Source organism: Bubalus bubalis, chromosome 6 (assembly GCF_019923935.1).
Source record: "Bubalus bubalis isolate 160015118507 breed Murrah chromosome 6, NDDB_SH_1, whole genome shotgun sequence".
Lineage (NCBI taxonomy): Eukaryota > Metazoa > Chordata > Mammalia > Artiodactyla > Bovidae > Bubalus > Bubalus bubalis.
In genome coordinates this window covers 102,585,148-102,598,253 of record NC_059162.1, presented here as the reverse complement: position 1 = coordinate 102,598,253, position 13,106 = coordinate 102,585,148, and the positions used below count along the sequence as shown (strand labels likewise).

The 13,106-nt window shown below is 43.9% G+C and overlaps 1 protein-coding gene across 1 annotated transcript; it reads left to right on the top strand.

The window, feature by feature from the left end:
* Positions 1-8,540: 8,540 nt before the first annotated feature.
* LOC102398217 (olfactory receptor 2A12-like) lies at positions 8,541-9,530 on the top strand. Its single transcript, XM_006068329.4, has one exon. It carries the CDS (start codon positions 8,541-8,543, stop codon positions 9,528-9,530), a length of 990 nt encoding a protein of 329 aa, XP_006068391.4.
* The last annotated feature ends 3,576 nt before the right edge of the window (positions 9,531-13,106 follow it).

Genomic DNA, 13,106 nt, shown 5'->3' with positions numbered 1-13,106 from the left:
TCTGCACTAACCCTTCTAGAAAATTTAAGGATGAAGGAATTATTTACAATGCATTCTATGAGGCCAGCATCTCTCTGATATGGGAACAAAGATAGTACAAGAAAAGTAAATGACAGACCCATATCTTTCATGAAAATAGATGCAAAAATTCTTTTTTTTCTAAATTTATTTTTTAATTGGGGGAAAATGGCTTTACAATGTTGTGTTGGTTTTTGCTGTGTAACAACGTAAATCAGCTATATGTATACATATATTCCCTCTCTGTTGAGCCTCCCTCCCCTTCTTTTCGAGCTTCTCTGGTGGCTCAGATGATAAAGAATCTGCTTGCAATGTGGGAGACCTGGGTTCAATCCCTGGGTTGGGAAGATCCCCTGGAGGAGGGCATGGCAAACCATTCCAGTAGTCTTCCCTGGAGAATCCCCAGGGACAGAGGAACGTGGCTTCATCCCCTTCCTTTATCCCATCCATCTAGATCATCACAGAGTGCCATGCTGGGCTCCCAGTTTCACAGTGACTTCTCACCAGCTATCTATTTTACACATGGTAGTGTAAATAAGTCAGTGCTACTTTCTGCATTCACCTGACTCTCTCCTTCCTCCACTATGTGCACGAGTCTGTTCTCTACATCCTCCATTCCTTCCCTGCAGATAGATTCATCAATACCATTTTTCCAACAAAATTTTAGTAACTTGAATTGCACATATGTTTTAGAAAGGTCAATGCACCATGGCCAACTATTAGGTGAAGAGAAACTAAACTGAGAGGCAGAGAAGGGTACTGGGGTGAAAACAGGCTTCAGAGGGGTCCAGCTCCATCTGGACCACTTCCCAGCTGTGTGTCCTTGGAGGAATGGTGATGATGTTGATCAGGAGGCTCTCTCCCATTTCCTAAGCACATGTTAGCTTCATGGTGTCAGATGCTTAAAAACTTCCTCTCTCTTAATCCTCAGATAGATCATGTGAAGTTCATATTATCCAAGTCATAAATATCCAAATATTTATATATTTATCCAGCTGAGGCATGTGTGTGTGTGTGTGTGTGTGAGTGTGAGTGTGTGTTTGTTAGTCACTCAGTTGTGTCCAACTCTCTGCGACCCCATGGACAGTCTCCTCTGTCCATGGAATTCTCCAGGCAAGAATACTGAAATCTTCCTGACCCAGGGTCCTAACCCTGGTCTCCTGCATTGCAGGCAGATTCTTTACTGTCTGAACCACCAGGTGAACTGAGACTTAGAAAGGTTAGGAACTTGCCTGAGTTTCTAGTAGAGACCAAACGGGGATTCAAACCCAGATCAGGATTCAGTGAGACAATACTAAACAGTAGGCATGGCACTGCCTAGCACATTAGACAAACTTCCTCACCTGCTTATCTATTTAAGAAGGTGCAGTCCTTTCGTTGAACATTGACTATCTGCTTGAGATCCCAAGAATGCCAGATAAAGAGGCCCACCATCTTTAAGGGAGGAAGGAAATTACCACCACACAGGCACTGTCCCCTCCCACTAGCTTGAGAAATATGTGGCCTGGGCGGGAGTCCTCCACTGTGAATTCAAGCCCTTGCTCCAGGGTGTCTGGGTGTGCCACCAGAGAACTACACTAACCCTTATACTGCTCACATTTTGCTGACAGTATAAGACATTCCACTGACTGACCCACTTCTGTGCTCATACCATAACCTGTGCTGAGCATCTTACAGACACCTTCTCAACTCTCACAGCACTGATTTCTGTCAAGACTCGGAAGGGAAAGTGAGAAGGGCATACGGCTAGGAAGTAGTGGAGTTAGCATTCAACCACCAATCTGTCTGGTCTTTTGTTTTCTGTGTTGCACAAGAAAGACTGCCCTTTGCCTTCTGGGGTTTCAGAACCTAAGTCCAGAAAAGGGAATGATGTAGGGAACAAATTGTTAAGAGGGAAAATATATCAATATTGATGACTATATCTTGGATATTGTAAGTAATGTCCCTGTGAACAATGGGATCTTTTTGAATTAGTGTTTATATCTTTTTCAGGTATAGTCTGAAGCCAGAAAATGTGATGTCTCCAGTTTTGTTCTTTTTTCTCAATATTCCTTTGGCAATTCAGGGTCTTTTGTGATTCCATATAAATTTTTAGATTATTAAAATTAAATTTAAAATTCTGTTAAAAATTGATGACTATATTACATAACATCTACTGCATGTTCCCTCAGAGAAGGTGATGGCATCCCAGTCCAGTACTCTTGCCTGGCAAATCCCATGGATGGAGGAGCCTGGTAGGCTGCAGTCCATGGGGTGGCGAAGAGTCAGACATGACTGAGCGACTTCACTTTCACTTTTCACTTTCATGCATTGGAGAAGGAAATGGCAACCCACTCCAGTGTTCTTGCCTGGAGATCCCAGGGACGGGTGAGCCTGGTGGGCTGCTGTCTATGGGGTCATGCAGAGTTGGACACGACTGAAGCAACTTAGCAGCAGCAGCATGTTCCCTAGATAGGGCTGCCCCATATCAGGTATCTACCAGGTTCATGGCCTCCTAATCTAGGAAATCATACAATGTGCAAACTCAGACAAATTTTGAGAGTGAAAGGGAGGGTTTAAACTACTTATAGGAATTAGTTGACCTATAATAGGCATAAACTGTAACTGTCCCATGAAAACTAGGGTATGAGATCAACCTATCCAATTCCATCCTTGGCTAGCCTACTGTCTTCCCACAGTTGGGACCAAGCACTATGGCTGATGAGTTTGAGCAAGCTCTGGGAGTTGGTGGTGGACAGGGAAGACTGGCATGCTGCAGTCCATGGGGTCGCAAAAAGTTGGACACAGCTGAGCGACTGAACTGAACTGATCTATGTCTGATACTTGTTAGCCCTAAAATTCATGTTACCTGGATGAATGTACTATTTCTCTGGGGACCTAGGCATTCTTGCCCTTTACTCTGAGATAACATCCAGGCAGCTCAGCTGCTGGCTTGTCCAACTTTATGTTCCAGTTACATGGATACTAACAGGGCATTTTTTGGTCTTTGCCTTGGGAACCAGTCCTTTGACATGACACACTCTTTCCAGGACCCCTCCCATAGCAGGACTCATCCAGTTCTGTGCTCAGTTCCCACGCAGTGGCTCAGGCCATCCTCCTATAGACAGATACCCTTTTACCACTAAGTGTCACTCCACCTGGACTCATCACTGGCCTCTACCAAGGCAAAAGTATTGCCCATCAGCCTTACGTCTTCCAGTGCCCTTTCCCCTTCATCACCACACCCTTCAGAATTTGAATTCTACTTTGCAGGACTGGACTGTCTCTAACAGTAGATCATTGCCTCCCACCCACGAGATAGGCTCCTTTCCAGTGAGCCTGCTGTCCTGCAGCAGTTAATGAAGCCAAGCCAGTCTGCTGTCTTTTTCTCCCAGAACTTTGTTGAGGAAGTTGTCCTTCCAGTGGGTCTGAGGAAGTCTGTGCACCTATCTTGGCCTCTGACCACCTGAGTCCTACACTCAGCCTTGCAGACACTCCACAGCCTGACTACATACCCTATAAATCAGTACTACACTTTGGCCATAGACAGTCTACAGTGGAATGACATGGAGTCTAGCAGATCCAGGTTCAAATTCCAATTACACAATTTATTTGCTATGTCGTGTGAATAAGCCCCTTAATTCTCTTAAACTCTCTGTGCCTCCTGACCTATCATAGCTTACCTACTTTCTTGTGAGGATTAATTATATTATATGTAGTGCCCAGCGTAGCATCTTATAAAAGTTAAGTGTTCAATAGTACGTGGTTGTCACTATAGTCAGGTTTGATAGCATTTATACTGCAGTGAGGAGGGTGGCCCTGGATAATAGTTAAGTTTCAATAAATCAAAGTTGCTGCTGCTGCTGCTAAGTCGCTTCAGTCGTGTCCAACTCTGTGACCCCATAGACAGCAGCCCACCAGGCTCCCCCATCCCTGGGATTCTCTAGGCAAGAACACTGGAGCGGGTTGCCATTTCCTTCTCCAATTCATGAAAGTGAAAAGTGAAAGTAAAGTTGCTCAGTCGTGTCCGACTCTTTGCCACCCCATGGACTGCAGACTTCCAGGCTCCTCTGCCCATGGGATTTTCCAGGCAAAAGTTCTGGAATGGGTTGCCATTGCCTTCTCCGAAATGAAAGTTATGAGGTCACTAATAAGTGTTCAGTTCAGTCATTCAGTCGTGTCTGACTCTTTGCAACCCCATGAATCGCAGCACACCAGGCCTTCCTGTCCATCACCAACTCCCGGAGTTCACTCAGACTCATGTCCATCGAGTCAGTGATGCCATCCAGCCATCTCATCCTCTGTCGTCCCCTTCTCCTCCTGCCCACAATCCCTCCCAGCATCAGAGTCTTTTCCAATGAGTCAAGTCTTCACATGAGGTGGCCAAAGTACTGGAGTTTCAGCTTTAGCATCATTCCTTCCAAAGAAATCCCAGGGCTGATCTCCTTCAGAATGGACTGGTTGGATCTCCTTGCAGTCCAAGGGCCTCTCAAGAGTCTTCTCCAACACCACAGTTCAAAACCATCAATTCTTCGGTGCTCAGCTTTCTTCACAGTCCAACTCTCACATCTATACATGACCACAGGAAAAAGCATAGCCTTGACTAGACGGACCTTTGTTGGCAAAGTAATGTCTCTGCTTTTGGATATGCTATCTAGGTTGGTCATAACTTTCCTTCCAAGGAGTAAGCGTCTTTTAATTTCATGGCTGCAGTCACCATCTGCAGTGATGCTGGAGCCCAAAAAAATAAAGTCTGACACTGTTTCCACTGTTTCCCCATCTATTTCCCATGCAGTGATGGGACCAGATGCCATGATCTTCGTTTTCTGAATGTTGAGCTTTAAGCCAACTTTTTCACTCTCCTCTTTCACTTTCATCAAGAGGCTTTTTAGTTCCTCTGTATTAGCGGCATTTGTATTGTCTATATCCAAGCCTCAGTTTTATCTCTGTTCCATAGGTGGCCTTGGATAAGATGAATATGGATTTAAAAGGCAAACAAAATTGCTTCGGAAGGAAACAAAGCACAGTGTTTTAGCACTGTCACTGTGTCACGCAGGGATGTAGCCTCAACCATAAGACTCCTCCCTCCTCAAAGTCTCAGTGGGAAGGAATTTCAGTCCCTACATGGAGATTTTGGAAGGATGCCCGGCTCACTAACTCCAGAAGTTGAGCCCAAAATGCCTTGGGGGCCTTAAGCTTCCTGCCTGTGCCTTTCACCCAGCCCAGTGGCTCTGTGCTGCATGTACCAGCATGGGCAGGAGATCTTCAGGGCTTTCAGGGACAGGAAATCTACTCTCCAACCCCATGCTGATGTGAAGGAAGCCCCTGGGTCTGCCTGCTAGAATGCCCTCCCTCCAGGGATGCTATGCATTTGACACACTTAATAATGGCACAGATCTCCCCAGTAGGGCTACCGTGCAAAGGAGAAAGGGAGACCGCTTTCCACTGCACCACTGAGACCAAGATACACCAGGCGAAGGCTGCTGCAGGGCTGAAGGGGGTGAAGAATGGTGCGCTGTTCACTTGTAAGTAGGACTGAGGGATGCGCTAGGTGAGTTACCTTCTTAGGGCACCCCCAAGAATGGACAAGGGATCACCCTAGTCTTCTCTGCCCCACTCCCTGGGGGAGGAGGAGGGGGCTCCTGCCCTCATAAACAGGAGTAGAATCTCTAGTGCAACTCCATGGCCATTTTCAAACTCAAACAGTGGCCCTCAGGAGCATCACCTACCCCCATTCCCTAAATGGGTCTTGGGGCACTCTGGTGGACCCCTGACAAGGAATCCTCTTTCTTCTTTTTCTTAAAAAAAAAATATGTTTTTATTTCTTTGACTGCACCAGGACTTAGCTGCAGCATGTGGGATCTAGTTCCCCAACCAGGGACCAAACTTAGGCCCCCTCCATTAGGTGTGAGGAGTCTTAGCCATGGGACCACCAGGGAAGTCCCTCTTCTTTTTTCTTGTCTACTAGAAGAGCAGAGGCTGAGAAGGATAAGTGAAGGGTTGGCAGGAGGAAAGAAGGGCAGATATTAAAAATGGAGCTCTCATAGTTCAAAGGCTGATGTAATTGTTTCTTCATGTGTGCCTTTGAGGGAGGCAGCAGAGAGAGCAGTGGCTAAGAGCCTGGCAAGCTGTGCACCCAGAGAATCTAGCATAAGGCCTGGGACCACCACTCATTGGCTTGGAGGAAGGCAGAGTAGAGTCTGGTCTTAAAGCAGAGAAAACTAGTCCTGGAACAGGGCTCCAGAAGAAATCGGTTGATCTCACTTAAATATGGTGGAGAGATAGATCTAATGGACACAGCCTCTGCCTGTAGCCTGCCTGGGAAGATAATACACAAACCCCACAAGGCTGACTGGTCAGGTGAGGAGGAGGGAACCCCAAACTGGGCTTTAACAGCTGGTGGGATGTGAGGAGGAAGAAGGGATCATGGGAGACATTCCAACAGATAAACAGTTCAAGGAAAGAATGGCAAGATTTGCATGGCATATGTGGCAGGTGCTGAGAAAGCCAAGTAGCTTGGAGGATCTGTGGGTCAGAGAAGAGGGGCCCCCAAGATGCTCAGATGAGGATGTTTTGGTGGTCATGCTCTTAGCATCATGGCTCAGAACTCTCCTTGAGTCACAGAAAATCCTATAGACTTGATATTGGTCAGAACCAGAAGAGAAATGTCTTAGTATAGTCTAAGGAGGCATGAGAATGTGCATGAAAGATGAAGCAGTATCTGCTGGTGGGTGGACCAGGAAGGCAGGCTAGTTAGGGGCTCCTGAGAAAGCCCAGATCTGGATGTGGACTAATGAGATGGAGAATGTGAGCCTCTCCCCATTCTCATCCCTCAGCATTCTGGCTTCAGCTGTTTGCACAGCTGACAAATCCTCGTCTCTTGAATGTGACCCCTCTCAAAGTCCAAGACGCTGAGCTTTCCTAGTTCCCTTCTCTTCATAAACATTCCTGACCTGAATCATTTTCCTTCTTCTTCCATTTATTTTTGTCCAGTTACTGGTGTTCCCTAAAGCTCAGCACAAAAATATCCCACTGTCTTCTTTTGCTCATAGCCTCAGACAACTTCTTCATCCCTCACCCTTCACCAGAATTCTGCAGCAATCAGGCCTCATAGTCTTGCTTTCAGTGTTGTCCTCTGGAACTTAGATGCTTGAAAATATCACGATGGCTCCTCAATTCTCCCTTCATTCCTACTTCCACTAAGACTCCCTTATGTAAATTGTTACCATTTATTGAGCACTTTCAATAGACCAGATGCATTTCACATAAACTCCATTCTGGAGGAGGTATTACAGATAAAGCACAAGGGACCCTGAGAGGCTAAGTGACTTAGGAGTGGGTAAAGAGGATACGAAATGAAGGTGTGTTGACACCTGAGTCTATGCCCTGGTCTCGTGTCTCCAACTCCTGAAAGGAATCTCCTGCTAACACAACCCTGTTCAGCTGACTGCTCAGCCCAGCCCTCCTCTTGGTTCTCATGACACTGATGCTATCACATGTCTCCAGCCAGGTGTTCCTTGGACCAGAGAATAGCAGACCCAGAAGAGTCCCTTGGAGTCATCAAGACCACCAGAGTTACCCAAAATCACACAGCAAATTAGGTGCAGAGTTAGGACCAGCCCCCACTCTTCTGATTTCCAGAGTCCTCCCACTTATACCAACCCTTTTACTGGTCTAGTGTTGGTATTTTGCAAAATTTATTGACATAGGGTATGTCATATGCCTCTTTCTATTACCCTGTGCCGTGGATGTTTCATTTCTAACAGATGAGGATACTGAGGCCATTGGGGGTGAAGGGACTCGCCCAGATTCACACAGATGGGTAATTGACAGCCTTCTGTCTGAAGGAAGAGCTGAATTTAAAATGTTATCATAGGGTGGTAATTATAAGGATTTGACAGAAAATCCCACAGACATCCAATCACAGACCTCAGGACAAGTTAGGAATCAAAATCACTCTTTCCATTTCTCGGGGCTGTGAGGTCTCTGCTCTCTCCTTCCCAGCATGTCGGCTCTCATCACTGTAAGACCTCCACTGTTCTCTACAAATCCAGCTCCCCTGTGACTTCGGGTCGACAGCACAGCAGCTCTGGATTGACTGTACCTCAAGCACCGACGGCCCAGTGACACAGACTTTCAGTGTCATCATTTAAAATTTTCAGCAGAAAATTGTTCTCCAGACCAAGACAAGTATATGCGCTTGGAAGCATTTAGCAGTGATCAGAGGCTGGCTGGGTTCGCCTGCTTCAGACATAGCTACCTAATGCCTTGCCTTCTATAGATGAAGGTGGGTTCCAGGGAAGGACCTGTGAGCATCTTATATTCTGTTACAAGCATAAATCCAGATCTTCTGATGGCTCTCCCAGTTCAGGAGCTACCCTAGTTTACTACACCTTTTCGCCCAACTCAACAAAGATTTGACTGAATCTCAAGCTACTGTGCAAGGGTCTCTGTGTGGTTCTGGTTCAGTCAGCTATGTCCTCCTTCTCCCAAGGCTGAGGACAGAACAGACTGGTCTTTGTCTCCTTGATAGGCAGACCACCATGCAGAGCCTTGGCAAGGAGAACCACAGTTCCGTTTCTGAGTTCATCCTCCTTGGCTTCTCCAGTGAGTCTCAGGTTAGAATGGCTCTGTTCACGTTCTTCCTTATCCTCTACTTTATCACCATTCTAGGCAATGGACTCATCATCACCCTGATCTACTTGGATACACAGCTCCACACACCTATGTACTTCTTTCTCAGCATCCTCTCCCTGGTAGACATGAGCTATGTCACCACCACTGTGCCCCAGATGTTGGTTAATCTGGTATACCCAAGGAGGACCATTTCCTGGGGAGCTTGTGCAGCCCAGATGTTCATCTTCTTGATCCTGGGCATTGCTGAGTGTGTCCTCTATGCCATTATGGCCTATGACAGGTATATGGCCATCTGCTTCCCCCTTCACTATACTCTACTGATGAGTCATCCTATTTGTATCAAGATGGTCACAGTCTGTTGGCTCATTAGCATAGCTGGGGCCCTGATCTATACTGTCTTCACCATGCGTCTGCCTTATTGTGGCCCCCACAAGATAAACCACTTCTTCTGTGAGGTCCCTGCTGTCCTGAAGTTGGCTTGTGCAGACACATCCCTCAATGACCGGTTGGACTTCATCTTGGGTTTCCTCTTGCTTTTGATACCACTTTCCTTCATCCTGGTCTCTTATGTTCGCATCTTTGTCTCCATCTTAAGCATCCGCTCACCCCAGGGGAGACTCAAGTCCTTCTCCACGTGTGCTTCCCACATCACTGTGGTCACCATGTTCTATGGGCCAGCCATGATCATGTACATGAGGCCTGGGTCCTGGTATGACCCAGAGAGGGACAAGAAGCTGGCCCTCTTCTACAATGTTGTCTCTGCCTTCCTCAACCCCATCATCTACAGTCTCCGGAACAAAGATGTAAAGAGGGCCTTTCTGAAAGTGCTGGCCAGAGAGGGACAGCTCAGTGACCCAGGATGTTTCAGAGTTGTCCAGAATCATGGGCCGACTTGATGAGGCTCCTGTGGTATCATCAGGTTCTGGCCAGCATTTCTGGGTCTTTGAACTTCCCAAAAAGGGTGAGGTCACCCTGAAGTTCTCCCCACTGCTTGGAAAATTTTCAGCTACTACCGCCCACAGACTCAGTCGAGGATTTAAGATGAAGGGTTTGATTTACAATAAGTATGTCCTTATGGTCCAAGGTTATTTCTTTATTGTTTTTCCTTGGTTCTCTCCTCAACTCTGGAAAATTATGTCAGTTCAATATATCATAGCCAAGTGTTTAACATGCATATGTGCTTTTCAATGGTGTAAAGGATTGGGGGTGAAGACGACAAAAAGAGTAGACAGATTATGTAGGAACAGTCTTGCGTTACTCTCTGACAAGCACTCAGAAGTAATATTAGCATTGCTTTTTGCACTTGGTGGTATAAAATCTAAGTTAGAGTTATTTTAGACATATCTGTAGAACAATATGGCTAATAATATTCTCTTCAACTTGTGAAACTGACTCTTAGCTGATTTTATATTTTAAATATCACTTTTATTTTCAGAAAAATAAATATACATTTCATAAAAGAAAATACATGTGTATATATACCTGCATCTTTTGGTTTTTTTTTTTTTTTTGGCTCTTCATTGTGTGTCTTTGGCTGAGTCTTCACTGTGGCACACAGGTTCTGTAGTTGATGCCTGGGTCTTAGCTGCCCCATGGCATGTGGGATATTACAGCCCTGATCAGAGATAGAACCTGGGTCCCCTGCATTGGAAGCATGGATTCTTAACCAGGACCAGCAGGAAAGTTTCCTATGTATCTCTCTTTTTATGTTTATGTATATAATGAGATATCAGACAGAGTCAGAAATATGCAGAAAGAAATTATAGAAAAGAATATAGCGAACACTCTGTTTTCTCACACTCAAAATAAATATGTTAGTATTTTGCCATATTTAGTCTGAGTCTTTTTTATACTTTAGAAAAGGATTAAATAATTACAGATAAAATTGAAGTGCTCTTTGACTATTTCCATCTTCTCTGAATCAACCGCTTTTATTAGACTGAAGTCTATTCTCTGTGCTTCAAAGCTTTTGCTTACATGTAATCACATCCATAACCAATAGACAAAATTGTTTTTGTATAAACTTAACATTTTATAATGGTATCAAGATATCAGTGCCACTTTGAAAAAATTTAACTCAACTTCATGGTTCTGACATCCCCCACTGGATACTTAAAGGTCTAAATCATTCTCTTAAGAAGAATTTTAAGCATTTTTTTTTAATTTTATTTTATTTTTAAAATTTACAATATTGTATTAGTTTTGCCAAACATCGAAATGAATCCACCACAGGTGTACCCATGCTCCCCATCCTGAACCCTCCTCCCTTCTCCCTCCCCATACCATCCCTCTGGGTCGTCCCAGTGCACCAGCCCCAAGCATCCAGTATCATGCATCGAACCTGGACTGCTGACTCGTTTCATACATGATATTATACATGTTTCAATGCCATTCTCCCAAATCTCCCCACCCTCTCCCTCTCCCACAGAGTCCATAAGACTGTTCTATACATCAGTGTCTCTTTTGCTGTCTCGTACACAGGGTTATTGTTACCATCTTTCTAAATTCCATATATATGTGTTAGTATATTGTATTGGTGTTTTTCTTTCTGGCTTACTTCACTCTGTATAATAGGCTCCAGTTTCATCCACCTCATTAGAACTGATTCAAATGTATTCTTTTCAATGGCTGAGTAATACTCCATTGTGTATATGTACCACTGCTTTCTTATCCATTCATCTGCTGATGGGCATCTAGGTTGCTTCCATGTCCTGGCTATTATAAACAGTGCTGCAATGAACATTGGGGTACACGTGTCTCTTTCCCTTCTGGTTTCCTCAGTGTGTATGCCCAGCAGTGGGATTGCTGGATCATAAGGCAGTTCTATTTCCAGTTTTTTAAGGAATCTCCACACTGTTCTCCATAGTGGCTGTACTAGTTTGCATTCCCACCAACAGTGTAAGAGGGTTCCCTTTTCTCCACACCCTCCCCAGCATTTATTGCTTGCAGACTTTTGGATTGCAGCCATTCTGACTGGCGTGAAATGGTACCTCATAGTGGTTTTGATTTGCATTTCTCTGATAATGAGTGATGTTGAGCATCTTTTCATGTGTTTGTTAGCCATCTGTATGTCTTCTTTGGAGAAATGTCTATTTAGTTCTTTGGCCCATTTTTTGATTGGGTCATTTATTTTTCTGGAGTTGAGCTGTAGGAGTTGCTTGTATATTTTTGAGATTAGTTGTTTGTAAGTTGCTTCATTTGCTATTATTTTCTCCCATTCTGAAGGCTGCCTTTTCACCTTGCTAATCATTTCCTTTGTTGTGCAGAAGCTTTTAAGTTTAATTAGGTCCCATGTGTTTATTTCTGCTTTTATTTCCAATATTCTGGGAGGTGGGTCATAGAGGATCCTGCTGTGATGTATGTCAGAGAGTGTTTTGCCTATGTTCTCCTCTAGGAGTTTTATAGTTTCTGGTCTAACGTTGAGATATTTAATCCATTTTGAGTTTATTTTTGTGTACGGTGTTAGAAAGTGTTCTAGTTTCATTCTTTTACAAGTAGTTCACCAGTTTTCCCAGCACAACTTCTTAAAGAGATTGTCTTTAATCCATTGTATATTCTTGCCTCCTTTGTCAAAGATAAGGTGTCCATATGTGCGTGGATTTATCTCTGGGCTTTCTATTTTGTTCCATTGATCAATATTTCTGTCTTTGTGCCAGTACCATACTATCTTGATAACTGTGGCTTTTTAATAGAGCCTGAAGTCAGGTAGGTTGATTCCTCCAGTTCCATTCTTCTTTCTCAAGATCGCTTTGGCTATTCGAGTTTTTTTGTATTTCCATACAAATTGTGAAATTATTTGTTCTAGCTCTGTGAAGAATACCGTTGGTAGCTTGATGGGGATTGCATTGAATCTATAGATTGCTTTGGGTAGTATACTCATTTTCACTATATTGATTCTTCCAATCCATGAACATGGTATATTTCTCCATCTATTAGTGTCCTCTTTGATTTCTTTCACCAGTGTTTTATAGTTTTCTATATATAGGTCTTTAGTTTCTTTAGGTAGATATATTCCTAAGTATTTTATTCTTTCCGTTGCAATGGTGAATGGAATTGTTTCCTTAATTTCTCTTTCTGTTTTCTCATTATTAGTGTATAGGAATGCAAGGGATTTCTGGGTGTTGATTTTATATCCTGCTACTTTACTATAATCATTGATTAGTTCTAGTAATTTTATGGTGGAGTCTTTAGGGTTTTCTATGTAGAGGATCATGTCATCTGCAAATAGTGAGAGTTTTACTTCTTCTTTTCCAATATGGATTCCTTTTATTTCTTTTTCTGCTCTGATTGCTGTGGCCAAAACTTCCAAAACTTTGTTGAATAGTAATGGTGAAAGTGGGCACCCTTGTCTTGTTCCTGACTTTAGAGGAAATAAATGCTTTCAATTTTTCACCATTGAGGATAATGTTTGCTGTGGGTTTGTCATATATAGCTTTTATTATGTTGAGGTATGTTCCTTCTATTCCTGCTTT